Source organism: Dermacentor silvarum, chromosome 3 (genome assembly GCF_013339745.2).
Source record: "Dermacentor silvarum isolate Dsil-2018 chromosome 3, BIME_Dsil_1.4, whole genome shotgun sequence".
Classification (NCBI taxonomy): domain Eukaryota; kingdom Metazoa; phylum Arthropoda; class Arachnida; order Ixodida; family Ixodidae; genus Dermacentor; species Dermacentor silvarum.
Genome location: NC_051156.1, coordinates 63,881,338 through 63,908,651, shown reverse-complemented (window position 1 = coordinate 63,908,651; position 27,314 = coordinate 63,881,338). Strand labels below are relative to the sequence as shown.

The window sequence follows — 27,314 nt, the reverse complement described above, 5'->3', positions numbered from 1 at the left end:
TGCTATAGTCGTCGTTGCAGGTGCACTGGAATCCGTGAAGGCGAACGCACTGCTGGCTTGTACTATTTCGTCGATGTAGGCGACCGTGGTGCCTTTGTTAATGTGCTTGTATTCGGGGCTGAAGTTCGTGAGCATCACCCTTGCTTTCCCTGCACGTAGCTCAGCTATGCCTCTAGCGACGCAAATTTCACGGTCGAGCAGTAAGTGATGATCGCCCTCGATGACGCCCTGTATGTCTGCAGGCACTTCGGTACCGACGGAAATCATTACGCTGGAGCGAGGCGGAACGGTGACTTGTTCGTCAAGCACATTCAAGGCATGGTAACATTATGCTTGTGTCCGGTGGTAGTGCGTTGTGCGTTGAAAGCGTTATCGACTTGGACCTTAAGTCGATGACTGCACCGTGTTGATTTAGAAAGTCCATGCCTAGGATGACATCCCTGGAGCAGTGCTGCAGGATTACGAAGCTCGCCGGGTAAGTGCGGTTGTTTACCGTGACTCGCGCTGTGCAGATTCCAGTCGGCGTTATTAGGTGGCCTCCCGCTGTCCGGATATCGGGTCCTTGCCAGGCTGTTTTCACCTTCTTCAACTTGGCGGCGAACGGGCCACTGAAGACGGAATAGTCGGCTCCAGTGTCGACGAGAGCGGTGACGTTATGGCCATCGATGAGCACGTCTAGATCGGTAGACCGGCGTCTGGCGTTGCGGTTAATTCGTGGCGTCGGATCACGGCTGCGTCGGCTTGCTCTGCTGCTGCTACGTCGCGTCGGAAGGTCTTCTTTCGGCAGCGAAGTGCTGTCAAGGCTGTTGCTAGGCGGCGTGCTGATATCTCGTCGTGATGAATCGCGAATCGTCGTCGTCGGCGGCGTCGGAGGATCTTCGGCATTGCGTCGTACAGCAACCGCACCTCCATCGGTTGCTGCCTTTAGTTTCCCGGGTAAGGGCTGGGAAATCGGCCCCGGGTGGGACCGTTGTACTGACGGCGATGCGGCGAGATGTAGTTGCCTGGTGACGGCGAGCGCGAGGATCGTCGTGATTGCCACTGGGCTCCGGCGAGGTAGTCGGCAATGTCGCGCGGTCGTTCACCTCGATCGGGACGCGGCGCGTTGACGGGGAACCCTCGTAGGCCCATTTCGCGGTATGGGCATCGGCGGTAGACATGGCCGGCTTCCCCGCAGTGATAGCAAAGCGGGCGGTGGTCTGGGGCGCGCCAAATGTCCGTCTTCCTCTGGTAGCTGCGCTGGGCGACGGGCGGGCGTGCTGGCGGCGGCGGCAGTGGACGACGGAACTGCGGCGTTACGGGGCCCTGGCGCGAGCGCGGAGGGGGGCCTTGACGACGGGCGACGGCGGCGTAGGTCAGCGCTTCCGGCTGGGGTTGCGGCGATTGTGGCTGCACATCGGGAACTCCAAGTGAGCGCTGAACTTCGTCTTTGACGACGTCGGCGATAGATGCCACGTGAGGCTGCGACCTGGGAAAGAGCTTATGCAGCTCCTCGCGAACGACCGCTCTGATGGTCTCGCGCAGGTCGTCGGCGCCTAACGCTTGAGCGTCGGCGTAGTTGGTCACGGCACGGCGGTTGTATTGCCTGACGCGCATTTCAAGCGTCTTCTCGATCGTTGTAGCCTCGGAAAGAAATTCGGCGACAGTCTTGGGCGGGTTGCGCATCAATCCGGCGAATAGTTGGTCTTTGACACCCCGCATCAAGAACCGAACTTTCTTCAGACATATCGGGGTCGGCGTGGCGGAAGAGGCGAGTCATCTCCTCCGTGAAGATCGCGATGTTCTCGTTCGGCAATTGCACTCTGGTTTCTAAGAGAACCTCTGCCCTCTCCTTTCGTACGACACTCGTGAAGGTCCTCACGAAGTTTTCACGAAAAAGGTCCCACGTAACCAGGGTGGTCTCTCTGTTCTCAAACCAGGTCCGAGCAGCGTCATCCAACGAAAAATAGACATGGCGTAGCTTGTCGTCGTCGCTCCATTTGTTGAACGTCGCGGTCCGCTCGTATGTCTCCAGCCAGGTTTCAGGGTCTTCAGCCGATGATCCACGGAAGGTCGGGGGCTCCCGGGGTTGTTGCAGCAGGGTGGGGGACGCTGGGGCTGCCATTGAGGTCGTTGACTTGGCCTTGATCGCTGTGGTCTTCTCGGGAAGAAGTCCGTACTCCGGCAGAAGTCCTTGCTGCCTACGGCTAGCTGGCTGGTCCTTGGTGACGTTGGCGTTGTCCTCCGGTTTCGGGCTTGGATCGCGGCTTTGCGGGGGCGTTCGCTGCATGAACACACTAGCACCTCCACCAGATGTCACGTAGTAGTGACGCTGAAGAAAACAGTCGTAAAACTGTGTACGACGAAACTGGTTGTTTATTGGGCGAACCTGTGGCCACGAAATCAAGGTACACTCAAAGCACAACGATAGCGGCGAACACAGTCGGCGATCGTCGAAAATCTGATCAGCGGCGAAACGCGTCGGCTTTTATACCTGAGTCATCGAAGGTTATAGATTAATCCCTGATGCCCGCGTGTCTTCCAGAAAGTTCTAGACAATTCGCGTCAGTCATGCAATCAGATAACAGAAGCGTCGGTGAAAACAGGCAATGGAAAGAAGCATCGATAACGTTCTAGAAACTTCCGATACAGGCGCGTCCTGCGCCGAGCGATAACGTTTAACCTTTGTTAGCCGGTGGAAAGCGGCCACCGGTGAAAGATAAACATGTATACGTGTCAATAGCCTTGCGAAACCGAATAAACCTAAAAAGCGCTTCACACAACGCGATCACAGCGATACTCGAAAAACATCCGTGCGTCGATTTTACGTCAAATTATCGCCTCTTGAAGATCCAAGGTGACGGCTGCCCGGCCAAGCCTAACCGAACGGGAGCGATCACAGCGTCGGCGGCTAGCCGCCCGCTGTAGCCGAGAGATATCTGTTGAGAGATAATCCTTGGCAAGGCCAAAATGGACTCCATCAAAACCGCCCTGGTCGACGCAGACCCTGAAAACACCCAAACCTCCGAAAGAATGGAAATCAACGCCGCAATCGAAGGTGAAAGCAACGATACTGACGGCAATGGGGGAGACTGGTTTACGGTTGCCCGTAAACGCCGACGCGATGCCAGCCATCCAACAACTACGACGGGAGAATCCAAACCACACCGCGCTCCCAATCAGGCACACGAACGAAAACCACGACTCCCACCACTTCCACCGTCTGACTACAAGATCGTCTTCCGTCCACGAGACGGCCTCGACTTCAGCAAATGGCAATCGCATCGCGTCGCCCGAGCGGTGCGTCAGGCTGCCCACATTACTGCAACCGAATCTGATGCACTCACACTGAGAATCCGCAACGAACAGAACCTGGCAGTGGCAAGCATGCCAAAGGAGGAGCTGGCGGAACGCATCAGACGGATCACTATCCTTCAACTTGGTGGGAAGGAGTACCAAGTATACGCATACGTGGCAGCCCCCGACATGTCCTGCAAGGGAGTTGCCACTGGGATCGACAGTGAAACTCACCCGGACGAACTAATGGCTAATCTACGCTCCCCGCAAGCACCGATTCTCTTCGCACGCATGCTCGGAAAGTCGACGGCTGCTCTCATCACCTTCGACGGGCTGGAAGTCCCAAGAACAATTTATTATTATGGTGGAGAGCTCCTATGCCGACCCTACCGACCGCTGTCTCAGGTATGCAGCATATGCCTGAAAACCGGGCACAGGGCGAACATCTGTCCCACGCCGGAGAGTGCCCGGTGCAAAAACTGCGGACACGAAAACCCATCGGAGGACCACCAATGTCAACCGAAGTGTGTGCTGTGTGAAGGCGATCACCCAGTTACGGACCCAAGCTGTCCAGCCAGGCAGCGCAAGCCCTTCAACAAATCACATTTCTTACGTAACGCCGGCTACACCAGTGACGCCAACAACGTTCCCACCACCACCAACCCTGGGACTAGCACCAATCAACCAAAAACTCCCGGGTCAAAATCGCCGCCAGCTTCCACGGAGACGAACGTAGACAGAGGCCGATCACCCCGAAGATCAACGGACTCAAAGAAACGAGATAAATCCAGGGACGCATCCGCATCCAGATCACAAAGCCTACCACGTACAAAGACACCCCGACATGAACGGCATGAAGCAGCTACAAACGAGCAAGGGGCGGAATCACGGTCAACCATCGACATGCTGGAGAAGAGCGAGAGGAAAGCGCTCACGAAGGGCCCTGGTACGAATCCGCCGAAGGTGAGCTGGGCTGAGCGGCTTTCAAATCCTTCCCCCTTACCTTCTCCCACTGCCACTAATTTTCCACCCCTTACAACATGCACACACAATACTCATACAGGGCAGGTGCCTCTCACAAATAACTTCACTACCAACGCCCAGGTGCAGGAAATGATTAATGACATAGCCCGAACGCTTAGGCAAGAGATGCGAACATTAGTAAACGAAATGGCAATCACTCTTCGACAGGAATTACACCAGTTAAAACACGAGTTTCAACAAGATAGAGAGCGCCTGAGCAACGAAATGCAACGGGACAGACAGGAACTCAAGGAGAGTTTATCGCAAGATAGGCTGGAAATAAAAGAAGAAATCAAAACCACCCTGCAACAGATGTTCATTGAGCTAACCCAAGAATTTAGACACCAAATTCGTGACGAAGTTACTCAGACGGTCGTCCACAACGCCACCCCCAACCGCACCCGTGTTAGTCCGCTCGAGGCAAGAGAAGATATCCGGGCGCATCCTTACGCACGCCCTTCATCTCAGGCCAGCTTACAATAAAAAATGGCTAGACAACAAAATGTTGCGCAAACACAACCCATCAAAATTTGGCAATGGAACTGCCGCAGTTTCCGCCGGAAACGCGGAAATCTAACGCAGTTCATACACGCACAGACACACACACCAGACATATTGGCACTACAAGAAACATACATTGAACCTAAACTGACTGGATACAATACTTTTGCGTACAAAGAACACCACAATGGTCCGATTAAAACAGCGACATTAGTGTCAAAGAGGTTAACCACAATCGACCACACCCTCAGCTCCGAACGCATACCGCACGTGCTCATCGAAATCATTCCCGTAGACAGGAAAGATCCTAGCTTCTTTGTCCTCAACATCTATAGTGCCCCTAAAGAGCGGGCAGACTGTTTCGATGGGCTCTTCAAACACGCACTAAAGGAATCAAAGCAACGTTTGCTTATTGTAGGGGACTTCAATGCAGCACACCCAACGTGGGGTTACAAGACCGCTAATCCAAAGGGTCGACGGCTAGCACTGACGATAGCACAACTAGGCTTGACCATACTTACAGACGCAGCCCACCCAACGAGAATAGGCAACAGTGTCAGTCGAGACACCTGCCCCGACCTTACGCTGATGAAAGACATCAGGTACCAGGGATGGCACAACCTCGATGAGACCCTCGGTAGTGACCACAATATAATAGAAACGCATCTAATAACACCGCGAACAAAAATTAAATTAAAGAACGTAAAATACGAATGACGGATTGGGACAAGTTCCGACAGCGGCGCACCAACGAAACCTACGAAGGCAGCTTGAAACCAGAAACTCTGCAGGAATGGATCCGACAAATTCAGACAGACTTCCGTGCGACAACGAAAATCATCGACACGTCACCAGAACATCCCGATGTCGACAGGCACCTATTACACCTTTGGGAGGCTCGACATTGCCTGCAAAAAAGGTGGAAAAAGCAAAAGCACAATCGCAAGCTCAGGCAGCGGATATCCGCCTTAACAGCCCAGGCGGAAAGTTACGCAACCGAACTAACGCGAAACAATTGGAAGAACCTATGTAATCAAATGCAGGGTACCTTGGGCACCGCCAAAACGTGGGTACTGCTTAGAAATCTCATCGACCCCAATCAATCCAAAGCAACGAGCAGCAAAACCCTTCAAAAAATCTTGAGACAGACACCTGGGACTGATGCGGCCATAATACAACAGCTAAAAGACACTTACATAGGTACAGGCCCCAAACCAACTTAGATAGATTATCCGCATGCGGAGCCTTCGGAATTAGACAAAGAAATCACACCACATGAAGTTAGAGCGGCACTGCATCGAATAGTACGCAACACCGCCCCGGGAGCAGACGGAATACAGTACCGGCTTTTAAAAAACCTCGACGACAGATCGATAAAAGAACTCACAGATTATTTTCAGTACCACTGGCTAGAGGGCACGCTGCCGCAGGAATGGCGGCACGCCGATATTACAATGATGCCAAAACCAGGAAAGCAGCCCTCTCTAAACCAACTGAGACCCATCTCGCTCACATCATGCATAGGAAAGTTATTTGAAAACGTCGTCCTGGCAAGACTTCAGCCGTACCTAGAAGAGCAAGCCTTATTGCCGCACACAATGTTCGGTTTTCGACCGGGGCTATCCACTCAAGACGTACTACTGCAAATTAAGGAAGAGCTAATCGACCATATCAGCACTCAACAAAGCAAAGCCATCCTTGCGTTAGACCTGAAAGGCGCGTTTGATAACGTAGCTCATGACCTCATACTCACCAATCTAGCGGCAACAAAGTGTGGCCGACGACTATACAATTACGTCCGGGCGTTTCTTAAAGATCGCACTGCGACTATAGGCATCGGAAATATACGTTCGGACTCTTTCCCTCTTGCGGGAAAAGGCACGCCACAAGGGTCAGTGCTTTCCCCCTTGCTATTTAACATAGCTATGAGCAGACTACCTGCACTACTAGATGCCATACCGTGAATTAGGCATGCGCTTTATGCTGATGATATCACCATCTGGGCCACCAGTGGCTCAGATGGTGAAATACAGGACGCACTACAAGCAGCAGCCGATGTCACCCAGAAATATGCACGGGCAGGGGGACTTACGTGCGCAGCTCAAAAGTCAGAACTGCTTATAGTAAAAAAACTCCAAAGGAAACATCACCTACCGCCTGACATCACGGTGACTATCGAGGGTGAACCTGTAAATAAGGTGAACAAATTGCGCTTACTAGGACTCCATGTTCAAGCCAATGCGAAAGCGGCATATACCCTGACGCTACTGAAGAAACAGATTAATCAAGTAGTGCACATGATCCGGCGGGTCACGAACCGCCGCCACGGCCTAAAGGAATCCGACGCCATGTGCATCATACACGCTTTAATCGTAAGCCGCATTACCTATCACGCACCTTACCACCGACTCACCTAAAACCAAACAAACCAGCTAGACACACTCATACGAACAGCAGTGAAAACGGCGACAGGCCTTCCTATCTACACCTCAACAGCCAGACTATTACAGCTTGGTCTACATAACACCACGGCCGAATTAATCGAAGCCCAGAAAGTCGGGCAGATCGAACGACTTAAACGTACATCGACAGGAAGGCACGTACTCAGACAATTACGTTACCCAACATCAGAGTTTTCCCCACGAGAGCCCCTGTCAATCGCCCCAAACATCAAAGAAAACATTACAGTGGCCCCCATACCTCGGAATATGCACCCCGAACACCATAAAGGCAGGCGCACTGCGCGTGCAATGGCACTGCACCGAGCATACTGCAACGACCTCGACACCTTCTATACAGACGCCGCGTGCTACCCTGACATTACAACCAAAGTGGTAGCGGTGGCCGACTGGAGGGGCGAAGCACTATTATCAGCCACAATACGCACTGACAACTGCACGGAAGCCGAAGAATGTGCCATAGCCCTCGCCATCAGCGCTCAACCCCCAGATAAGATCATACATATTCTTACAGATTCCCAGCAAGCATGTCGAAACTACGCACAAGGATGGATTTCACCGATCGCTCATAAAATTCTACACAATAAGCAAAACATTCCACTAGTTCACCTAGTCTGGACACCTGGGCATGCGTCTCTCCCTGGCAATGAGCGCGTTCATGCGGCAGCCCGAGGCCTAACCCTCCAGGCACCGGTGGAAGACCAGTCCAACCCAGACAAGGTGGAAACGATACCGCTTACATACACGCATATACTACAACACCACAGACTATCCCGTAGAACATTCCCCCCACCACACGTGAAGCTAAACCGTGCAGATGCAGCCGCTTGGCGTCAGCTCCAAACTAATACGTTCCCCAGCCTTGCTCTCCGCCACACTTTTTACCCTAGCCAGTACCCCGACAATTGTCCTTTCTGTGGTGGTCACCCAAACCTCTACCATTCTACGTGGGAATGCTCCAAACCACCCGGCTTACCTAGAATACCCAACCCCTCCCCATCCCAGTGGGAAGCCGCTCTTTCCAGCACAGCCTTCGACGACCAGCGATGCCTGATCGACCGGGCCAGCCGGATAGCAGCAGCAAATGGGGCCCTGGACTGAGGGCTCCACCCTCTGGGACTTCGTTCTTAAAACATAAAATAAAGTTTTCTACTACTACTACTACTAAAAAGCGCTTTTTATTGCCACTCTTCGACAGAAAATTATATCGTTTTTCATCATAATTACTTTTATTGCGATAGCAATTATATGGACACTCAAAAGCAGATTTCTGCCGTCGGCGTCGCCGTCGCCGTCGCCGTGAGGTTCCGTATGACGTCAATGGAGATGAAATCGTCGCCGCGGTGGTAAGTGGTTCTTGAGGGAAAGGGAAAGGTTGGCGTTTTTCCCTTTCCCTCAAGAACCACTTACCACCGCGGCGACGAGTGCATAATAAAGTCGTACATCGTCGCCGCGCGCCGAACGCTGTATGTGCGAGTGAAAGGGCGCGAGGGACGCGCGCTTTCACGGAGAGTGAACACACGGCGGAGAACAAACGCGCGTTCTGCTCTGTGCTCCCTTAAGGGCTGCAGAAGTAGGCGTCTCTCAAACGTGCCTTCTTCCGATGCACGAAACGCCGTGCGGGGGAGGGGGAGGGAAGGGAGGCGACGTTTAGCTGCGGCACCAAGTGCCTATTTATATCAGAGGCTCCGGCAACAGTCACCAACGCCGCACGCATTTTGAGCGATTTTGCTAAAGATACTGTTCGTTTAAACATAGCTGCAGATAGTTACACCAATTTGTAGGGCATTGGTTAAGAAGTTTCTTCCACGCAGCCTTTCGGCGTCTATAATCTCGTGCAATTATCACAATTATCAATTATCAATCTCCAACAAAACCAACACCTTCTTCTTCGTCTCTACGCTTAACCTAAAAGCCCGCGCTACTTCAACCTCGTCCCCACTGGCACATACCCGCGGCAATATAGTTGTTCAAATATATATACACAAAGCTTTTCCATACAACAAAAAAGTGAGCGCCCCGCAGGCGCCTCTTCGCCAGCAGGCGTTTCTCTGTGGCGACATCACGACCCAAGCACATGGGCCTTGGATCTTCCGATGCTGCTGCTGATGCAGCTTCATTCGCTGTAAACACCCGTTCACTGGGCCGGCTTTTATATTCTCTGCCTCGTCGCCTTCTCGCGCCCTAGCGCTTACTGTCCGAGCGCCCGCGCCCGAGTGCATCTCTTCATATTTACACTGCTACACCCTTTTTTCATACCCCGCAGAGGCGGCTGCGTCAGCAGTCGTTTGGTGTGTTTCAACACCACGAACCCGAGCACATGGGGGTTCAACCCTCCCACGTGTAATTGTGTGCAGCTTATCCGCGTCCGGAGAAGAGGGGATCCTCGAGGTTGAGCCAGTGCCGGGTGATTAGACCTTTAAGGTCCTCTGGCGGAGGCAACATACCCTTTTGACCCGTGCTTCACGTAGACGGTATTCGTGGGCTGACCCACCCATGAGAAATCGACAGTCGCCTTTTCCTGTCCCCCTCTTTCTACTGTTTTCTTCCCTATATCTTTCCTATCTGTCCTGCCGTCTGCTAACTTCTTTTTCAGCGAAGCTGTTAAGGGCTCACTCTTCGATGGTCGCGTCCGCATGTAGAAAAAAACTCTCATTGGCCGTATGCTATAAGTGCGAGTGAAAGCGCACGAGGGCGAGGGACGCGCGCTTTCCCGGGGAGCGAACGCACGGCGGAGAGCAAACGCGACTTTCCAGTGGAAGTGGAGCGGTGGGCGAGGAGGGCATCGAGGCACCCTAGACTGTACATGTGCGTACCAGCTCTCCCACTGCGGCGCATGCGCGCAGCCCTGCCGGCCTCTGCCTGGGCTCTCTCTGAGCTCTCGCCCGCCTCTCCCCTAACAGTGTCGACAACGGCGTTTAACTGTTCGGTCACGTAGACATCGCGCATCGCTCTTATCAGTTGCCTTACGACTAGCCATGGTCCGGTCGCATTCCGTTCGTTCGGAGGAACAACGCAATGAGCGACGGTGAACTGGCGACTCAATCTCCCACGCAAAAGGAGGACAGCGGGAAGGTAGCAGGTAGCGCGGGAGGGAGGGGTTCCGGCTTCTGCTCTGCGAGCAACTTGTACTTTGCGCGGCGTCGGGCGGTCGCGCGCACCGTATCTTCAAAGGGATCTGCAACACGGCTCCTACCTCTGTATGCACTGTGCTTTCGCCGCTCAGTTTCCGTTGAAGCGATAGACCGCATAATCCATCGCCCGCTGCTGCTGGCGCGCTTGCTCACGCCAGCGTTTTGACAGCGGTTGCGTGCGATCACACAAACAACGCGCACAACTGTTGTCGACGGCGGCGGCGTTTAGCCCGCGTTCGTACCGAACGCGCGCGGCGTTGTTAGCAACTTGTACTTTGCGCGGCGTCGGGCGGTCGCGCGCACCGTATCTTCAAGGGATCTGCAACACGGCTCCTACCTCTGTATGCACTGTGCTTTCACCGCTCAGTTTCCGTTGAAGCGATAGACCGCATAATCCATCGCCCGCTGCTGCTGGCGCGCTTGCTCACGCCAGCGTTTTGACAGCGGTTGCGTGCCATCACACAAACAACGCGCACAACTGTTGTCGACGGCGGCGGCGTTTAGCCCGCGTTCGTACCGAACGCGCGCGGCGTTGTTGACGTGTTTATGAAGAACGTGCCAACCTTTGCCGTAGACTCTATGGCAGTGTACCGTAGCGACCATGAGGCCATGATCCCTGTGGGCACTAAATAAATCAAAACCAGCGGTTCATATATATTTCTCATTCTTTAATAGTTCAAACAACCAATTGCACCATCACATCTTAATAGTCATAATTTGAAATACATAGTTTTTGCCATAGTACAGCTTTGCTGGTCTTCCATCTCCACCCCAGTGGAAGGGCTGACAGTTTTTTACTTCCCAGTTTCCTGGGGGTAAGGGTTACCCCTGTGAAAATCAACTCTCTTGGTCAGGACTATAGGGTTATAGTGGCTATGTATGGTTAGCGTCCGTATACTTTCCCGAATTGTACTCCGTGTTGGGTGGCTAGCACAGCTCCCGAATAGTTTTTTAATGCAATTAAGAACCCCCCCCCCCTAACCGAAATGATAAGCCCCTGAAAAGGGGGCGCACCGAAGCAACTCAACAGTTTTTCAATAAGAAGAATGAACTTACAAAGTTTTTCGTCATCACATCTATGAATGAAACCAAAATCCGAGACATATCGCCTTTCCCGATAAGCAAAACAAAACAACAATGCACCGGATGCAGCTAGAACGCCAAAAAGATTAATTCAGGAGATCTACTCAATGAAATGGAAGCCAAAGATCAAAGCAACAAGATCAAACAATTTCTTGTTCCCGTCCGCCTGTATAAAATATTTAAAACCTTGCTCCATATAACGTAGTGCATCCGTTAGGAGGCCTACAAAGGCAACTAGAAGGCGCAGTAAAAGTGTGTTCGTTCACTAACCGAAGGACGGTGTATGCCGACGAAAACAAAGTATTATGCTTAAGTAATATAGTGAATTCCACCTACGCGAACTTTTTGATGTTCCATTACAGCTGATGTGCTTTCTCTTTGGACCCACAGATTCTCCTGCGTGTGATTCCGGAAACGAGATTTCTAGAAGACATTGGCTCACTGCGCTTATATCTGGTCAATCTGGTGCGAGCGACGAACTTGGCTCCGCTCGCTTGCGAAGTCTTCCGTGCGACTGTAGACAATAGGATTGAGCAGAGAGGCCGCTCTAGGTAAGTAACCTGGTTACACCATGCAGCAACACGCAAGGAACACCTTATAATGCCTAGCTTTAGGAGTAGCAAAGTGGGAAAAAATTCATCGATGATTACGATACTCCCTAATGCAAAATTTGAGCGCAGCTTTTAATTTCACGATATATTGGCTGGCGCGGACAATTTGTCTCGAGCGACACGTTGCAAACGGAATGAAGTGTGGCGCGAATGCCTCGCATGCCGCGAGGCAGCGCGCGGGGGACGCGTGGGTGCGATTCACAGCAGCCGCCGCTGACAGACCTCCGTTCATGCAGCGCTTTTTTCTCATACAGACGACGAGTGCTACTCTGGCGCCATCTCATAGCCATCGTCGCCGCAAAGCCGGTCTTGCGCGGTACTACGATTTCCTTCTCACGCTTTTGCCATGCCCTCCTCCTCCGCTTTCCGCCTCATGGTTCCTCTGCAACCTCTCTTCCCTATCGCCGTCTTTCATATGCCGCTGCGTTCGCTTTTATCTTTCGCTGTGTTCGCTCGGTGACGAGGGACAACGCCGGCGCCGACGCTCGCCGCAGGAACGGGCGCCTAAGACCGGCGCTCTAAAACTTCGGCTCCAATCCACGCTGTTAGGTGATTGACCAGCGAAGCCGTGATATCACCTGATCGAACCGGTAGACCAATGTGGCATTCCCTTGAACTGTGTCCCGCCGAACCTGAGCACGACGCCGTTGTGCATATTGACGTTGCTGTTCCTTTCGTCGCTCATCGTATTCGTGCTACTAATCAGGTGTCCTAACTGTGCGGAGATTGCTTTGGGCAGGAACCGCTTGGTCCTACATATGAAAGTGTAGTGACGTCACTCTGTTTCCTATGCTACAGTTGCCGCTTCCCCGCAACCGCAGCTTATGCAGCCGTAATGTTTGCCGGGAAACACTTGCGGCGAACGCTATGCGCGAAGGCGAGCTTTCTGGTTCTTTTCTTCCCCCCCCCCCTCGCAAAGCCGGTGCCGCCGCTGCCGCGGATGGATGTATGGATGAATGCTAGGAGCGTCCCTTTTGAGACTGGGCGGTGGTTTGCGCCACCAAGCTCGTTGTTATATTGCCTAATGTCCTACCTGTCATCAAAAAAAAAAGAAACGAAGAATCTCCATCACCAAATTTTCTGAAACCCTACTGGGAACTTTCTTTTAGTGCGTTGTTAGTCGATTCCCGGCTTTTCTTCCACCAATCTTCAAGGAGGCCAGAGGTACCTAAATCGACCGCTGGGCATATGTCTTCACATTCTAATAGAACAAGTTCCATCGTTTCTCTAGCTTTACCGCAGCAAGCACATGCTTCTTGTTTATTAACGTTATAGCGTTTAGGACCCGTGTTGTAGAAAATCCGGTGTCGGCATTGGCGCCCGCGGCCGAGAAAATGATCCCCAACCAGGTTTAGGTATGCCACACCATTCTATCATTAATGTTGCTCATACCTTGTCTTGCATTCTTGGCAAAGCTATTCCTCGGAATTTTGAGAATGACAATCCACAAACAAGTGTCATGAAACAAAACACCCACAAGTTGTGCACTATCTCCGGGATCGTCCCAAGCAAGAGGCCGCGTTTCCACCAGAAAGCTCGCCTACGTGCATAGCGTTCGCCGCCAGTGTTTGCCAGCAACCATTACGGTTGCATAAGCTGCAGTCGTCGGGAACCATCAGTAGCAGTCAGGGATCTTTGAATGCTATCGTGTTCCACTCTTAAAAGCGAAGCTTAAGCGTCCTCCCAATTTTTGTACCTCGCTTTATAAGTGCGCGTTCTAAGGCATCCTCATCTCGCTTCGGAAATCATGGATGCACGGAGGTGACAAGGGTGCAATCCGCCTTCACTTTAGGGAGATCCACAAGAATCCCCACGAAGCCTGTGTGACTCATGGATTTACCCGCGAAGAAGCGACGCTTTTATACCGCATCAGGACCGACTCCGCGTACACCACTGCTTGGTTATTCAAGACTGGGCTTCGCGCTTCCCCATTCTGTGCTTTCTGTGGTGACATTGGTGACATCGAACATTACATTTGGATATGCCCGCAGTTTGACAAGGAAAGAAAAGCGATGATCGACAGCCTACAAAAGAGCGGTCTTACGCACAGGACCTTTGAAGACGTCGTTTTCCCCGGAGGACCTGCGACAACCAGGAAGAGAGCGCAACGACTGCTGCTGGCCTTCCTGCGAGACACGGGGCTCATAGACACTTGGTGACACACCCCTGATCTCAACTCGAAGGAGGATCAGGCGGAACAATTGCCGGCTATGTATGCCAGGCTAACCCCGCCTGCTTGAACATCATCACCACCACCACCACCACCGCACGGAGGTGACCGCCATCTGGTGGTGCTGCAAGGAACCCAGCGGCGCACGCGACACGCGCCTTGCACTGTGATTGGTTGAATTCTCTCACTACGGAGACAAAGAAATCCCGGGATCCTAGCCATACAGAGCTTCGCTGATGCGTGGGAACCCGGTCACGTGATATAGAGGAGACCGTCTATATATATATATATATATATATATATATATATATATATGGATATATATATATAGATATATATATAGATATAGATATATATATAGATATATATAGATATAGATATATATATAGATATATATATATATATATATATATATATATATATATATATATTGTAATGATGTTTAAGTAAAGATGAGAAGCAGCAGATAAACAGCAGCGAACAGCCCGAGCTCTCTTGCAAATCACTGCACGGGCCGATGTCTCTGCGCTGCTTTCGGAAACACGAGGCGCGTCCGCTTCATTACATTGGCCCCGGGTGTGAAACGCAGCCATGCTGGCCACTCGGGGAGCAGACAAGATGAGGGGGTCGGAATAAGGCTTCAGCTGGCCAACATGCACTGTCTCGCGACCTCGACAACGAAGGTCCGGCAATGGTGTGACGGGCTCAACGATATAGTTCACAGGGGAGGCGGCGTCGATGATCCGGTATGGACCATGGTACCGCGCAAGTAGTTTAGAAGAAAGGCGGGGGATATGAGGCGGTATCCATAGCCAAACAAGGGAACCAGCAGGGAAGGTGGGCGTGGCCTGATGACTGTCACGTCTTGTCTTCTGACGCCCATGATCCCCGTTGGTCAACGAACGAGCCAGCTGGCGGAAATCTTCAGCGTATCGGGCGACTTCTGAAATGGTCGTGCACTCGGAGGCGTCAGGTCTGTAGGGCAGGATAGTATCCAGACGACACGAATTAAGGCTCACGTCCATACAAGAGAAGAAAAAGGTGAAATAAAAAATTACACCATCTTCCCGTAGGGGAACCCTGAGTAGTATCCGAAGCAGCCATGAGGTTGACTCAAGGTAGTTTTATCAGCTGCATAAACTTGGACATGCAGCAGCACCAGCAACGCGCAGAACTGTTGTCGACGCCGTCAGCGTTTTGCCCGCGTTCGCACCGAACGCGCGCGGCGTTGGTGACTGTTGCCGGTGCCTCTGGGGCGCCTACCGTCGCGCCTCTAACCTAAGCTGCTTCGCATTATCGCGCACGGAGCCGCAGGTGTTGCCATTCGTTGCGCAATCCGGAGAGGAGAGGAGCGTCGGAGAGCAGAGGAGGAATACCGAGAGGAGATGAGACAAGGAGAGGAGGGGGAGGAGGGATGCGCATGCGCAGTGCGGGTGTGGACGCCGCACGGCGGATTCAGGGAGGGACATAGCCCCGAGCATAAGATGATTCGCATCTAAAACCGGTGGTCGCTTGTGTCGCGGTGTTATAAGCGAAAGTAACGAACGGGAGTACGGTGTCCCAATTGGTGTGGTTCGACGAGACGTACATCCTCAACATGTCGCCCAGTGTTCGGTTGACGCGCTACGTGAGACCGTTCGTTTGGGGGTGATACGTGGTTGATTTCCGCTGAATGATCTGGCACTCGCGAAGAAGGGATTGTATCGCTTCTGACAAGAAGACACGACCCCTATCGCTGATAGTTCACGAGGAGCACCGTGGCGAATGACGAAGTTGCGCAGAATGATCATCGCAACATCACGCGCGGTCGCGGCGGGAAGAGCCGCGGTCTCGGCGTAGCGCGTCAGGTGATCGACACCAACAATAATCCAGCGGTTTTCACATTCGGTGTATGGGAGCAGGCCATAGAGGTAGAGGCCTGTGCGGTCGAACGGTCGAGCAGGACACGGTAGCGGCTGTAGTGGGTCAGTAGGGCGCAGTGGCGGAGTTTTGCTTTGTTGGCAGACAGTGCATGATCGAACGTACTGCTTGCTGGACAAACCGGTACATTCCACACTAGAAATATCGTTGACGCAGCCTTGTGGAGGTTTTTAGGACGCCGGCTTGTGCGCTTTGAGGGTCAGCATGGAAGTACGCGCACATATCGGAGCGCATGTGACAAGGAATAGCCTGAAGCCATTTCCGACCGTCAGGCATATAGTTGCGGCGGTTTAGGGTGTTGTCTCGCACGGCAAAGTGGGCTGCTTGACGGCGTAGAGTCCGCGTTGAAGAAACGACCGATGGAGCGGCAAGGTAGTCGAGCAGCAAGGCAAGCGATGGGTCCTTACGTTGCTCGGAGGGCATGTCAATAGCTGTCAGTAGTGGCAGGTCTGAGGTCGGAAAAGGAACGGAAAGTGAAGCCACATAAGGTGTCATCGGCGAGCGAGAGAGCGCGTCTGTGTCGGAATGCTTTCGACCAGAGCGGTTTACGACACGAACGTCATATTCCTGCAGGCGAGGCGCCCAACGGCCGAGGCGGCCCGACGGGTCTTTCAAGAAGCGCCAACAAAGGGCGTGATGGTCAGTGATGATGCTGAAAGGAGGACCGTAAAGATAACGACGAAACTTGCCCAATGCCCAAATGATGGCTAAGCATCCCTTCTCTGTAACGCTGTAATTCATCTAAGCTTTCTTAAGGGTGCGGCTGCCATAAGCCACGACGTATTCTTCATTCATGGCTTTTCGTTGGGCCAAGACCGCACCAAGGCCGACACCACTGGCGTCGGTGTGAACCTTTGTCGGCGCAGCTGCGTCGTAATGGCGAAGAATCGGCGGTGAAGTCAGCAACTCGCGCAACTTGTCAAAGGCTTCATCACATGCTGATGACCACGCGGAAATGCCTTTGCTTGCGGTAAGCAGCTTCGTCAAGGGTGCACTGATAAAGGCGAAGTTCCGGACGAAGCGTCGACAATAAGAACACAGGCCTATGAAAATTCGCAGGGTCTTGATAGATGTGGGCTTCGGAAATTCAGCGACTGCGAGAAGCTTGTTGGGATCAGGGAGGATGCCGTCTTTCGAGACTACATGACCCAAGACAGTTAATTTTCGGGCAGCGAAACGGCACTTCTTGAGGTTGAGCTGGAGGCCAAATGAAGTGAGACAGGTCCAGGAATATTGCTACGGTGGGGGTGGCCGTGCGAGAGCGGCAGCATAGTTGAGCGGCGGAGGTGTGACCCGTAACGGGTAGTCGGCATATAAGAGAGCGGTGCCGTCACAGGAGCTGGCGGGCGAACGGGGGCAAGTCCGTTAGATATTTATTTGGGCACGGATGGCTTGTTGCACGGCCGGAGTCAGTGTTCGGGTAGGCTCCTGGCTGTGAGGGAGCAGCGACAGCTGATGGGCCGCTTCCGCGCGAATAAATCCTTGAGCTGAAGGACGAGAGCAGAAGGATCGGTATGGCCAGCGGCAACTGCAATGGCCGAGACCTAGTCAGCCTGTGGGACGTTTTGGCGGGAGATGTTACGTTGGTGGCGCAATACGTCGAAACTCTGGCACAGGTTGAAGAGAACGGCGACGCTGATTGGACTCTTGGCCAGTAGCATTTGAAACGCGTCGCCCTCAGTACCCTTCAGAATATGGTTTATCTTCTCGTCCTCCGCCATCGTTGGATTAACACGGCTGCAGAGATCCAAGACATTCTCAATATAACTGGGAAAAGTCTCGCCCGGTTGTTGTGCTCGCTGGCGTAGACGCTGTTCGGCGCGTAGCTTGCGGAAAGTGGGGCAGCCAAACACTTCGGTGAAATCTGTCTTGAATGCGGACCAACTTGAAATGTCATATTCGGGATTATTAAACCAAAGGTTGGCGACGTCAGCAAGGTAAAACATGACGTTAATCAGTTTAGACTGGTCGTCCCACTTATTGTGAGCGCTTACACGTTCATGGACACGTTCTGTTGTTCCTCAAGGCTCTGTCTTGGGACCATTACTATTCCTAATTTATATAAACCACTTACCTGCCGTAATTAATAGTTCCATTAAACTTATTGCCGATGATTGCATTCTATACCATGAAGTAACTAATCAGCATGATTACTTTATGCTTCAGTCAGATCTAGATAACATTTCAGGGTGGTGCTCACAATGGCTCGTGTTCTTAAATCCGACTAACTGCAAAATTATGTCTGTCTCGCGTCGCTCAAACTCACCCACTCCTTTCGGCTATATTATCTATGAAGCCAACCTTGAGCACGTGACTTCCTATAAATATCTTGGAATCCAGCTAAACAGTAACCTTTCGTTGCATGCGCACAATGAACACCATCACTAAATAAATAATTAAATAAATTGCCGACAGCCAGTCTTCGACGTCATGCTCTCCGCTCCCGCTAAAGATGGCCGGGTCGCGCTTGCGGACAACGCCCGCGCAAGTGACAGGAGCAGCCGTGGGTACAGTCGATGCTAAAGGGACAGATGGCCACTACTACAGCGCAGGCATAATTACTTGTCTAGCGGCATGCAGTCAACAAAGATTGCAGGAGACCCGCCGTTTCGCGGCATGTCGAAAGACCGCTACCGTCGCGGCGCGTACGTACCGTCGTGCGCTCGAGTATTTCCGTACACATGTCTGCTTATCGCTGCTGTGAATTCATTTATAGAAAACATTTCCTCGCGTTTGTGCGCCTGTATCTAGCAGCGTGCAAACCTTACCTGAAGTTCCACTTCGTACATGTGGGACTCGCTTCACTTGCGATTGACACCGCGCTAAAACTTCGCCGCTTATTTCTTCAACGGCGTACACGTATTTGGCGTTGCATAATTTCTTACCTTTACGCAGCATGCCACCCATGGAAAAATCTTCGGCGCTCGGTATTCGCTGCAAGCCGTGGTACAACACAACCGAAAGTGGCGTGTCCATATTGTAAACGTGCTTCCCGAAGCAGACGACCGAGCTTGGTACTACCCAGTTTCGGATTGAGGGCGCTTTTTAGCATCATTTTTGCAGTGCCCCCTGGGCAACGCAAGAGCCCCATAGCCACCCTAGCTACGGTGGCAGCATACCGGACGCTTCCCTTTGTCCCTCTGCTTATGGTTCGTTGTACACCATGCAGTGTGGCGATGGTTACCACGCCTGAATCTTCGCGAAATTCTCCTTTTCGCGACGTGCGGCACGCCCATCCTTGATCTCGATAAAGCCTAAGCTTGGGATTTGCCTTCCTTTGCTTTTTCATGGTCTCTGGCTGGATCATGACCTTAGCGCATTTGCCCCTGTCGCCTTGGCACTTCGCACGATTGATTCTAGACGCCACGACCCCGACCGCCTTTCTCGTCTTGCGCCTACGGCTTTTCTTCAGCATTTGCTCTGACCTATTGGAAAAGAAATAGGCGACTTCCTCTGGCAGGCTGGCCGAAATAGGTGACCCGTAAAATAGCGAGGGCTTGTGGGATGCGCCGTCTGCTAGCTGCTTCCGGTTCGAGTCAGCGTAGCCGCCGCCGCCGCTTCGCCGTAGAATTTCATTGATGCGCTTGCAGTCTGTTCTTCTTTCTGGGGTTTTACGTGCCAAAAGCAGTTCTTATTATGGCGGGAAACGATGGCGGGAAACGATGTTTTTTTTTTGTTCCTGTTATCATAATACGTGCTCCTGGTCTCACGACAGTTCAGCAGATCTCCTGACGAGTTTGAATCTAAGGGACGTTACTCGTCCGAATGAAGCTCAGCGGGGACTAATTTTGCCGCAAGAAGTAGAATTTGTCCCTTTATTATATTTCGAGTATCACTGATGCTCACTCGAACTGTATCGCCCTCCTTCGCGTATTTCAATAAGAAGATTATTCTTATTGAAATGCACACCAGTTCAAACGTTTTCGTAGTACTGATACAAGCATGGTTTACCGAAACTCCCAAGCACAACAATTGAGGCCGACGGTTGGTTGATACTTGCCCACTTAACGTGTGTGTTCAGCTGATTTTCTACAGATTACGCATGTGCTTGGTTTGTGTGGAAGGAACATTTCTTTGTGAAATAAGCAGAGAGCTCAGCTACACCTTTTATTATAAAAACAGCTTTTATTATAAAAAATAAAAAATGTCTAAAAACAGACGACTATGGTATAACTGAGGACAACACGGGCAGGATCCCTTGGTGTGGAGTTAAATATAGCCCCTTCTTTATTTGCAGATTTATACACCATTTTCAATCCCATTTACCAGCTGCTGATCGAAGATGAAAAGGCGGAGCTGCGCAAGTTCACAGAAGATATTCTGAAAGACCTCTCGAAGCGTCGTAGCGGGAGACCGTTCAATGAGCATAAGTTCCTGGTAATTCACGCACAAAAGCCACGTATGCAAACTTCTGCATCCGAAGCCGCGGGAACATACTTCAAGTAGGAAACTGTAAAGCTGGGTAATTCAACCTTTCAGAGGGGTATCGCACAAAATAAATCTCCACTGCCGTTACACGGAAGTTGTTCAAAAAAATAAAAATGGTCCGAAATTTACTCCAAGTGCCAAAGAGCTTATGTATTCTTGTCAACCCTTATGCTGCGCCTTTATTTAATTCTTTTTGCGGCACCACGTGGGACCGACGCCACTCAGCCGTAACACTCCAGTCCTCATTTTCCTTGCCGTCCTTGAACTCCCGAAAAAGGTAGTAAAGTAATACGAAACAAAATAAAACACCTAAGCTTCGGTAACTTTCCACATAGCTTCGTGCAATCTACATAGAGAACTCATGGGGTACTCCCTACTGTTTAAACGAAACTGCATGCCTAGCAAATATACCTCAAAATCAATACAGATAATTTAAAGAGTTTGTGAACCTTTACGTACGGTGAAGCACTACTGACGGTTGGACATCTCTGCAACAAATTTCCACTGTGTAGCAACTCCAAGGAAAACCACTCTTGGTCGACTTTATCAGATAAGAACGTACCGAAATTTTAACACGAAAGTGTTTTATGCCGGGGTCCACCAAGACTTCACTGACGTATTTCCGTCACGGAAATACGTCATAGAACATAATACAAAGAAAGAAACCAGAAGAAAAAGTTCCACAAACATGCAAAATTTGGAAATCGAACCCACGACCTCTCGGTCCGCGACGACAGATCGCCGAGCGTTTAACCCATTGCGCCACAAACGCATTTGCAGAGAGCTACACAGACGCGCCTTATATATCTAACACACCTCCGTGTACCCGCGCTCTTGCTCGGGGCGGTGCCGCCGCCTACGAGCAGAAAAGAGAAGTACTGCATTGTGACACTAACGCGCACCGACAGTGAACGCTTCGGTGGTCTCAGCACTACGACGCCTCAATGCCAGCATTCGAAGGGACGCTGGCATCAAGAAGCACTACCAACGCCACCTAGGTGGCGTTCACCGTACTCAGCACAGCGGAGCGTGGCCTCCGCAATTAGCTCTGAAAATGTTTCTGAAGTTGATCGCGGAGGCTGCAATTACGACGCGCTGTACGCGCTGATTTGACTCGGTGACGATTCAGTTACGTGCTTTGTCTTGCGCGTTGTATTAGTGTGTCAGTTACGTGCTTCGTCTTTCGCGTTGTGCTAGCGTGTGCAGCGTAGTGCAGCTTCCATATGCACGACGGTTGCTCATGGTCATCGACGTTGGTAGTCGTGATGGAGGAGACGTGCCACCAGGCGTCAGCGTGGGTGCATCAACGCCTAAGGGCGCTTTAGCCACAAAACACCAATAGACATTATATATCAATGTGCAATAAACATTACACTACTTCTGTGAAGACACGTTTCACTTTCGTGTTCTATACCGACTCCTATATAAGAGGGATCAACCACATTTTTTTTATACACTTGACCCCGCAAAGTCAAACGTATCATTTTTTACATGTCGTTTGATACCTCAAATTGCTGATTTGGGTATGGGAAACTTAGCGTGAAGCCCAGAGTAGCTTTTCTGACAGGCAGGCGCGAAGTTTCATATGTGGATAGCTCAGCAAAGTACTTACTAGTTAGTTAATTACTATGCTAATTAATTTGTAAATCAAGCAACATTTTATTGTTTTTTCTATGAATGTGCTCGCCATACCGAGGAATAAAGCTCATGATTCTTGAAGTGGAATGATGCGTGGCCTTTGTGGGGTTAACACCTATTTTCTTCTCGAGGAAGGTTCCTGAAGTTAAAGACATCGAAGATCACAGGAAAGTAAAGTGCAGTGACCACGTGCACTTCCTGTGTAAAATATGGCTTGCATACTTCAAATTATTTTTAAACAATGTACTTCAGCATCTTCTTAGTAAGTCGCTGCATGTGCGCTGCCGGGCAAAATATTTTCCGGCACGGCTCAATTAGGCCTTCGAATTGTTGTTCCGCAAAGCCCGTCTGCTTGCGCAGCGTCTTGCAGAATATAACAGCTGGTTTATCTCTTCTTATATTCAATGCAAAGTGAACCAAATGATATGAATGATATATTTGCAGCAATAATCTTGAAATAACAGTGCAGCCTAACCACATAGAAAGAACGCATCGTCTCCGTAAACATTTAGTTGATCGAACACGTCCCATAATCATCAAATTGTTATCTTAACAAACCAAAGACACACTCTCATCAACAGGCCGTAAATTGAAAAGCACATACTACAGTATTGCAGAGGGCTTCTTACGCTCCGTTTGACACATGCGTAAGCAGCTACTTACACTTGCAAAACCACGTTCTGACAAGTACTCCTTGCGATTGTACTCCTTGCGATGAAAAACCCTGCACGTCGGTTCAAAACGCTATATATTTGATACATCATCTGGCACCGTGAAGAAAATAGCATAGCAGTTGCCCCGTCACCGAGCATCCACAAAACACCAACACGCTCCACCATGCAATGTTCTCTCGTTTTTCGTAATATTTACTAATATCCGCAGCCTCATTCCAAAGCGTGAATTGATATTGAACATCATATCGTCATCCAAGAGCAACGTCCTCATACTAACAGAAACGTGGTCAAACAGTGACGTAAGGGACGCTGAAATTTTAACTTATTTACCCAATTTCAACGTTTATCGAAGCGATAGAGATGGCTCACAAGGGCCGAAGTTCTTGTTGCAATTCATCGGCGTAGATCATGTTCTGTTGTTAACACCTAAACCGATATCGAATTGTTCTGTATCATCTGTCATGCGACCTGCATAACAGGGCTGCTCGACGTTTACTATAGACCCCCAGAAACAATTGCAGACTTGTTTCCACTTAATAAACTTGTTTCCACTTACCCAAATGCCCGCATGCTTCTTTTTGGTGATTTAAACTATCCGGACATTGACTGGCAAAACATAAGTAGTTCCACATTAACATGTCATGCAGAAGTGAAAAATTTCATCGATATCTGTTTAAATTTTAACCTCACACAATTATTCTTTCAACCAACCCCTGTCTCACGAAGATCAGCAAACACCTTCGAATTGATGTTAACCAAGAGCCCCAAAAATATATCATCCATCAGTTACCTCCCTGAAATCAGTGATCACAAAGTCATACATGCTCTATTTTGATTTACTTCGACTCAAAAACAAACGTCCGATAATACAATACGTCTCTACGATAAGGACAACTATAATGCAATAGCTGAAGATCTCAACACCTTTCTTCCTGACTATGAATCCTCATTTTACACACGCTCAATTCATGAAAAGTGCTTAATCTTCAAGGTCAAGTTAAATCATCTCAGTAATATGTTTATCCCGAAAGTTACGTTTCAGAATAATCGCAACAAACCGTGGTTTATGTGGTTTGCACGAGGTCAAGTGCGTAAAAAGGAACTTTATTAAATGAAACACACCCTTATATACATACTATCAAAGAGGGCGTTACAGCCGAGTGCGCGTGTGCATGACAGTGCATTGCGTCACATCTCCCCTTTTTATTAAATCAAAATCACTGAAGTTCTGGCATCGGGTATCTTCGTGGTGGTCGGCGGTTGCATTCGCGTCTACGCAGTTGTGGTTCTGTGGTTCCCACTGTGAGTCGATGTTCTTGTGTGGCGCCAATGAGTTTGCCGCAGATGTAGGTGTCAGCAGGAGGTGTTCTCTGGTGCGCTGCAACTGGAGCCCATCTTCGGTCTCGATAATGTAGGCGCTCGGGCTGTTGGCAGGCTTGACAACTGTAGCAGGGGACCAGATTTTACAGCGTAAGCTGTTATGGGCTCATTCCAATAGCCGTTTCGGTGCGCGATGGTGTCCGCCGCCGCCGCCGCCGACGGCGTCCGGCGAACGTAACCGATATCACTGTAAATGCGAAAAAAGTACCGGTTTCCGACGGGATCGAACCTGCGTCCGCTGCGCGAGAGCCCGATACTCTACCACTGAGCCACGCTAGCACTTGCTATAGGCCCCCGGAAAATTGCCCTTTAACGCAGGAGCAGACGATCCGAGCCTCCGCCAGTATGGTGGCGCCATCTAGTTAAGGCGCCTGCAAAAGCAGCGTGCGCGGGCGCAGACGACGAGATGCCATTCAGACGAGGCGCGCAATGAAAAAAAAAACGCGATCCCCAGCCTCCGCCAGTATGGTGGGGCCATTCAGTTAAGGTGCCTGCAAACACAGCGTGCACGACATGTAAGTTGCAGTTGTAAGACTTGATTGGACTCAGCAGACTGTTATGCAGAGCACTACAAGCCACAGCTCACCGTCGACGCCGGGCGGACAGTTCAGATCGTTCTCATAAAAACGTGGCGAACAGACTGCCGCGAAGACGCTGTTGTGCGTGGTACCCAAATTGGAGCTACTCTTGAGCCACTCCACCAGCTTACGCTGTGACTGTGCTGCGTGTGCCACGCAGGCCAGTGACTTTTTTATGTCAGACTGTACACTGTGACGCGGGAGCCACCATGAAGGCGTAGTAGAGGTCTTGTGCCTCTTTTGTAGAAGGAACGTTGTTTACTCCTGATGTTGTGGGGCCGCCGTTGCACGTCTTGAGGGGGTATGGTTTGCGGTCGCAGGTGGTTTTGTGTCCTCGCCTGTCGGGCTATAAGTCTCTGCATTGGAGACCTCAAGTAGGAATCGCGAGGCATATTTCTCCACTCAAGCAATGCAGCGCAAAAATGAACAGTACTGTATCGATACGTCTTCATTAGTTTTTTTTTCTTGCACCGCACGTTCAGCCATTTCCTTTGATCGAGGGTAATAACGACTGGAACGGACATGTTGCAAGCCAATCTTACCGACAAAATCACGGAAGTTCTGGCTGCTGAATGGCGCCCCATTGTCGGTGCATATTCGCTGCGGGAAGCCGTGCGTGGTGAATATGTCCGCGCAAGCAGCAATCACCTTGTCGGCTGTTGTCTGCACGGACCTTAGTTCGAAAAAGAAAGAATAAGAGGCAACAACCACCAAATGATCTATGCCATTGTTATAGCAAATGTCGGCTCCCACAACTCCCCCCCCCCTCTCCCAAGGTAGTCTTGGAATTTCATGATTCACCATTGACAAGCGTCGATTTCGTGGCTTGTGTTTCTGGCAGGTATCGCAGCGTCGGGCAACTTCCTCTATATCGCTGTTTATAGAAGGCCAAAAGAGCACAGCTCGGGCATGTGCCTTCATCTTGTCTGCTCCGCTAAGCGCGGCATGAGACAGGCGAATACTTCTCTGCGCATCTTGACAGGAATGATGAGGCGGTTGCTCCGGAACACGAGACCGTCTTGCGTAGTAGCTCGTCACGAAAGCTCCCGTAGCAACGTAGTTCATCACTGATATCAGCTTTGCTGTCCGGCCACTCCGTGCTAGCATACTGTCGAAGTTGCACGCACCATCACTGCGTCCTCGTCGGCCACTTAGAGAACTTGGCTCAGCCGGCTGTCTGAAACCTGAAGATGAGCAATAGTATTCACACGGTAATTCAGGCACTGTTCTTTCCGTATAGCCCTTTGCTCGGGAACTGCTCTTTTCCAGGTGTGTATTTGACGCCTATCGGGTACCTCTGTAAGCTGAGGCGCATGCGCGGAAGTCATAGAGGGCATTGCCATAACGACATCTTAAGTATTATTTCTGGTGGCTTATGATTCGATTCTACTACAACTGCAGGCTGCCCGAAAAGATACTAACGAAATCTTTCACAGCCGTGAACGATTGCCAGCATCTTTGTATTGTTTGTATTGCCTTTATTATTTATTATTTGTCATTCCTCTGCTTTTCACACCCACTCCTGCCATAGCCAGATAGGGCTGCAGTATGTACAAACAAACAAACAAAATCTCTTTTTTCAATCTGGGCATACCTATGCTGCGTTTCTGTCAACGAACGTGACGAGTACGCTGGCGGATGCCCATCCTTGATAATTACTGCGCCGATTCCGTTATGCCTGGCGTCTACCGATAGCCTGATCGGTTTGCCCTTCTGGTAGTAGCTTAATACAGGAGCTGTAGCAAGCGCTTCCTGTAGAGTTTTGAAGCTCGCTTCTTGATGGTCTTCCCAAACCTACGCGACATTCTTCTTTTGTAGTTCTCGAATTGGTGCTGTTAGATTTGACACATTCTGAATAAAGCGGGAGACAAAATTTACCATGCCCAGAAACGTCTGCAGCTCCTTCTGGTTGTTTGACGTCTGAACTTGAAAATGCCTTCTAGCCGCTGTGGATCCAAACTCAGCCCGTCACGAGTCAGAACGTGTCCTAGGTACCGGACAGATTCTTGTAAAAAGCGGCATTTCTTTCTGTTCAATTTCAGGGTGTACTCTTGGCATCGTCGCAGGACGTTTGAAGGTTGATGTCATGCTCGCTTCTCGTTCTGCCCCACACTAGAATATCGTCCATGACAACCACTGCGCCTTTGAGGCCTTCTAGTACCCGGTGCATAGCATGCTGAAATATTTCCGGTGCTGATGAGATACCAAACGGCATGCGTAAAGAGCTGTAACGGCCATAGGGAGTACTCATTGTGCATATTTTGGAGCTTTCTTCATCTATATTTATTTGCCAGAAACCGGAGGCTGCGTCCAAAGTTGTGAAATACCGCGCGCCACTGATCGAAGGAGCAATGTCTTTCAATGTTGGCGTTGCATAGTGCTCGTGAATCAGTGTTTTGTTCAGATGAGAAGGGTGTAGGCCAATTCGTACCGCCTCTC

General features: G+C 50.7%; 1 protein-coding gene across 1 annotated transcript; it reads left to right on the top strand.

The window, feature by feature from the left end:
* Positions 1–2,774: 2,774 nt before the first annotated feature.
* On the top strand, positions 2,775–4,782 carry LOC125944247 (uncharacterized). The gene has a single exon (XM_049664590.1). The coding sequence runs from the start codon at positions 2,950–2,952 to the stop codon at positions 4,780–4,782; it is 1,833 nt and encodes a 610-aa protein (XP_049520547.1). The 5' UTR covers positions 2,775–2,949.
* Positions 4,783–27,314: the final 22,532 nt, after the last annotated feature.

Bases quoted from the DNA above. Each gene is read 5' to 3' on its own strand.
- LOC125944247 (XM_049664590.1), top strand. From the start codon at position 2,950: ATGGACTCCATCAAAACCGCCCTGGTCGACGCAGACCCTGAAAACACC.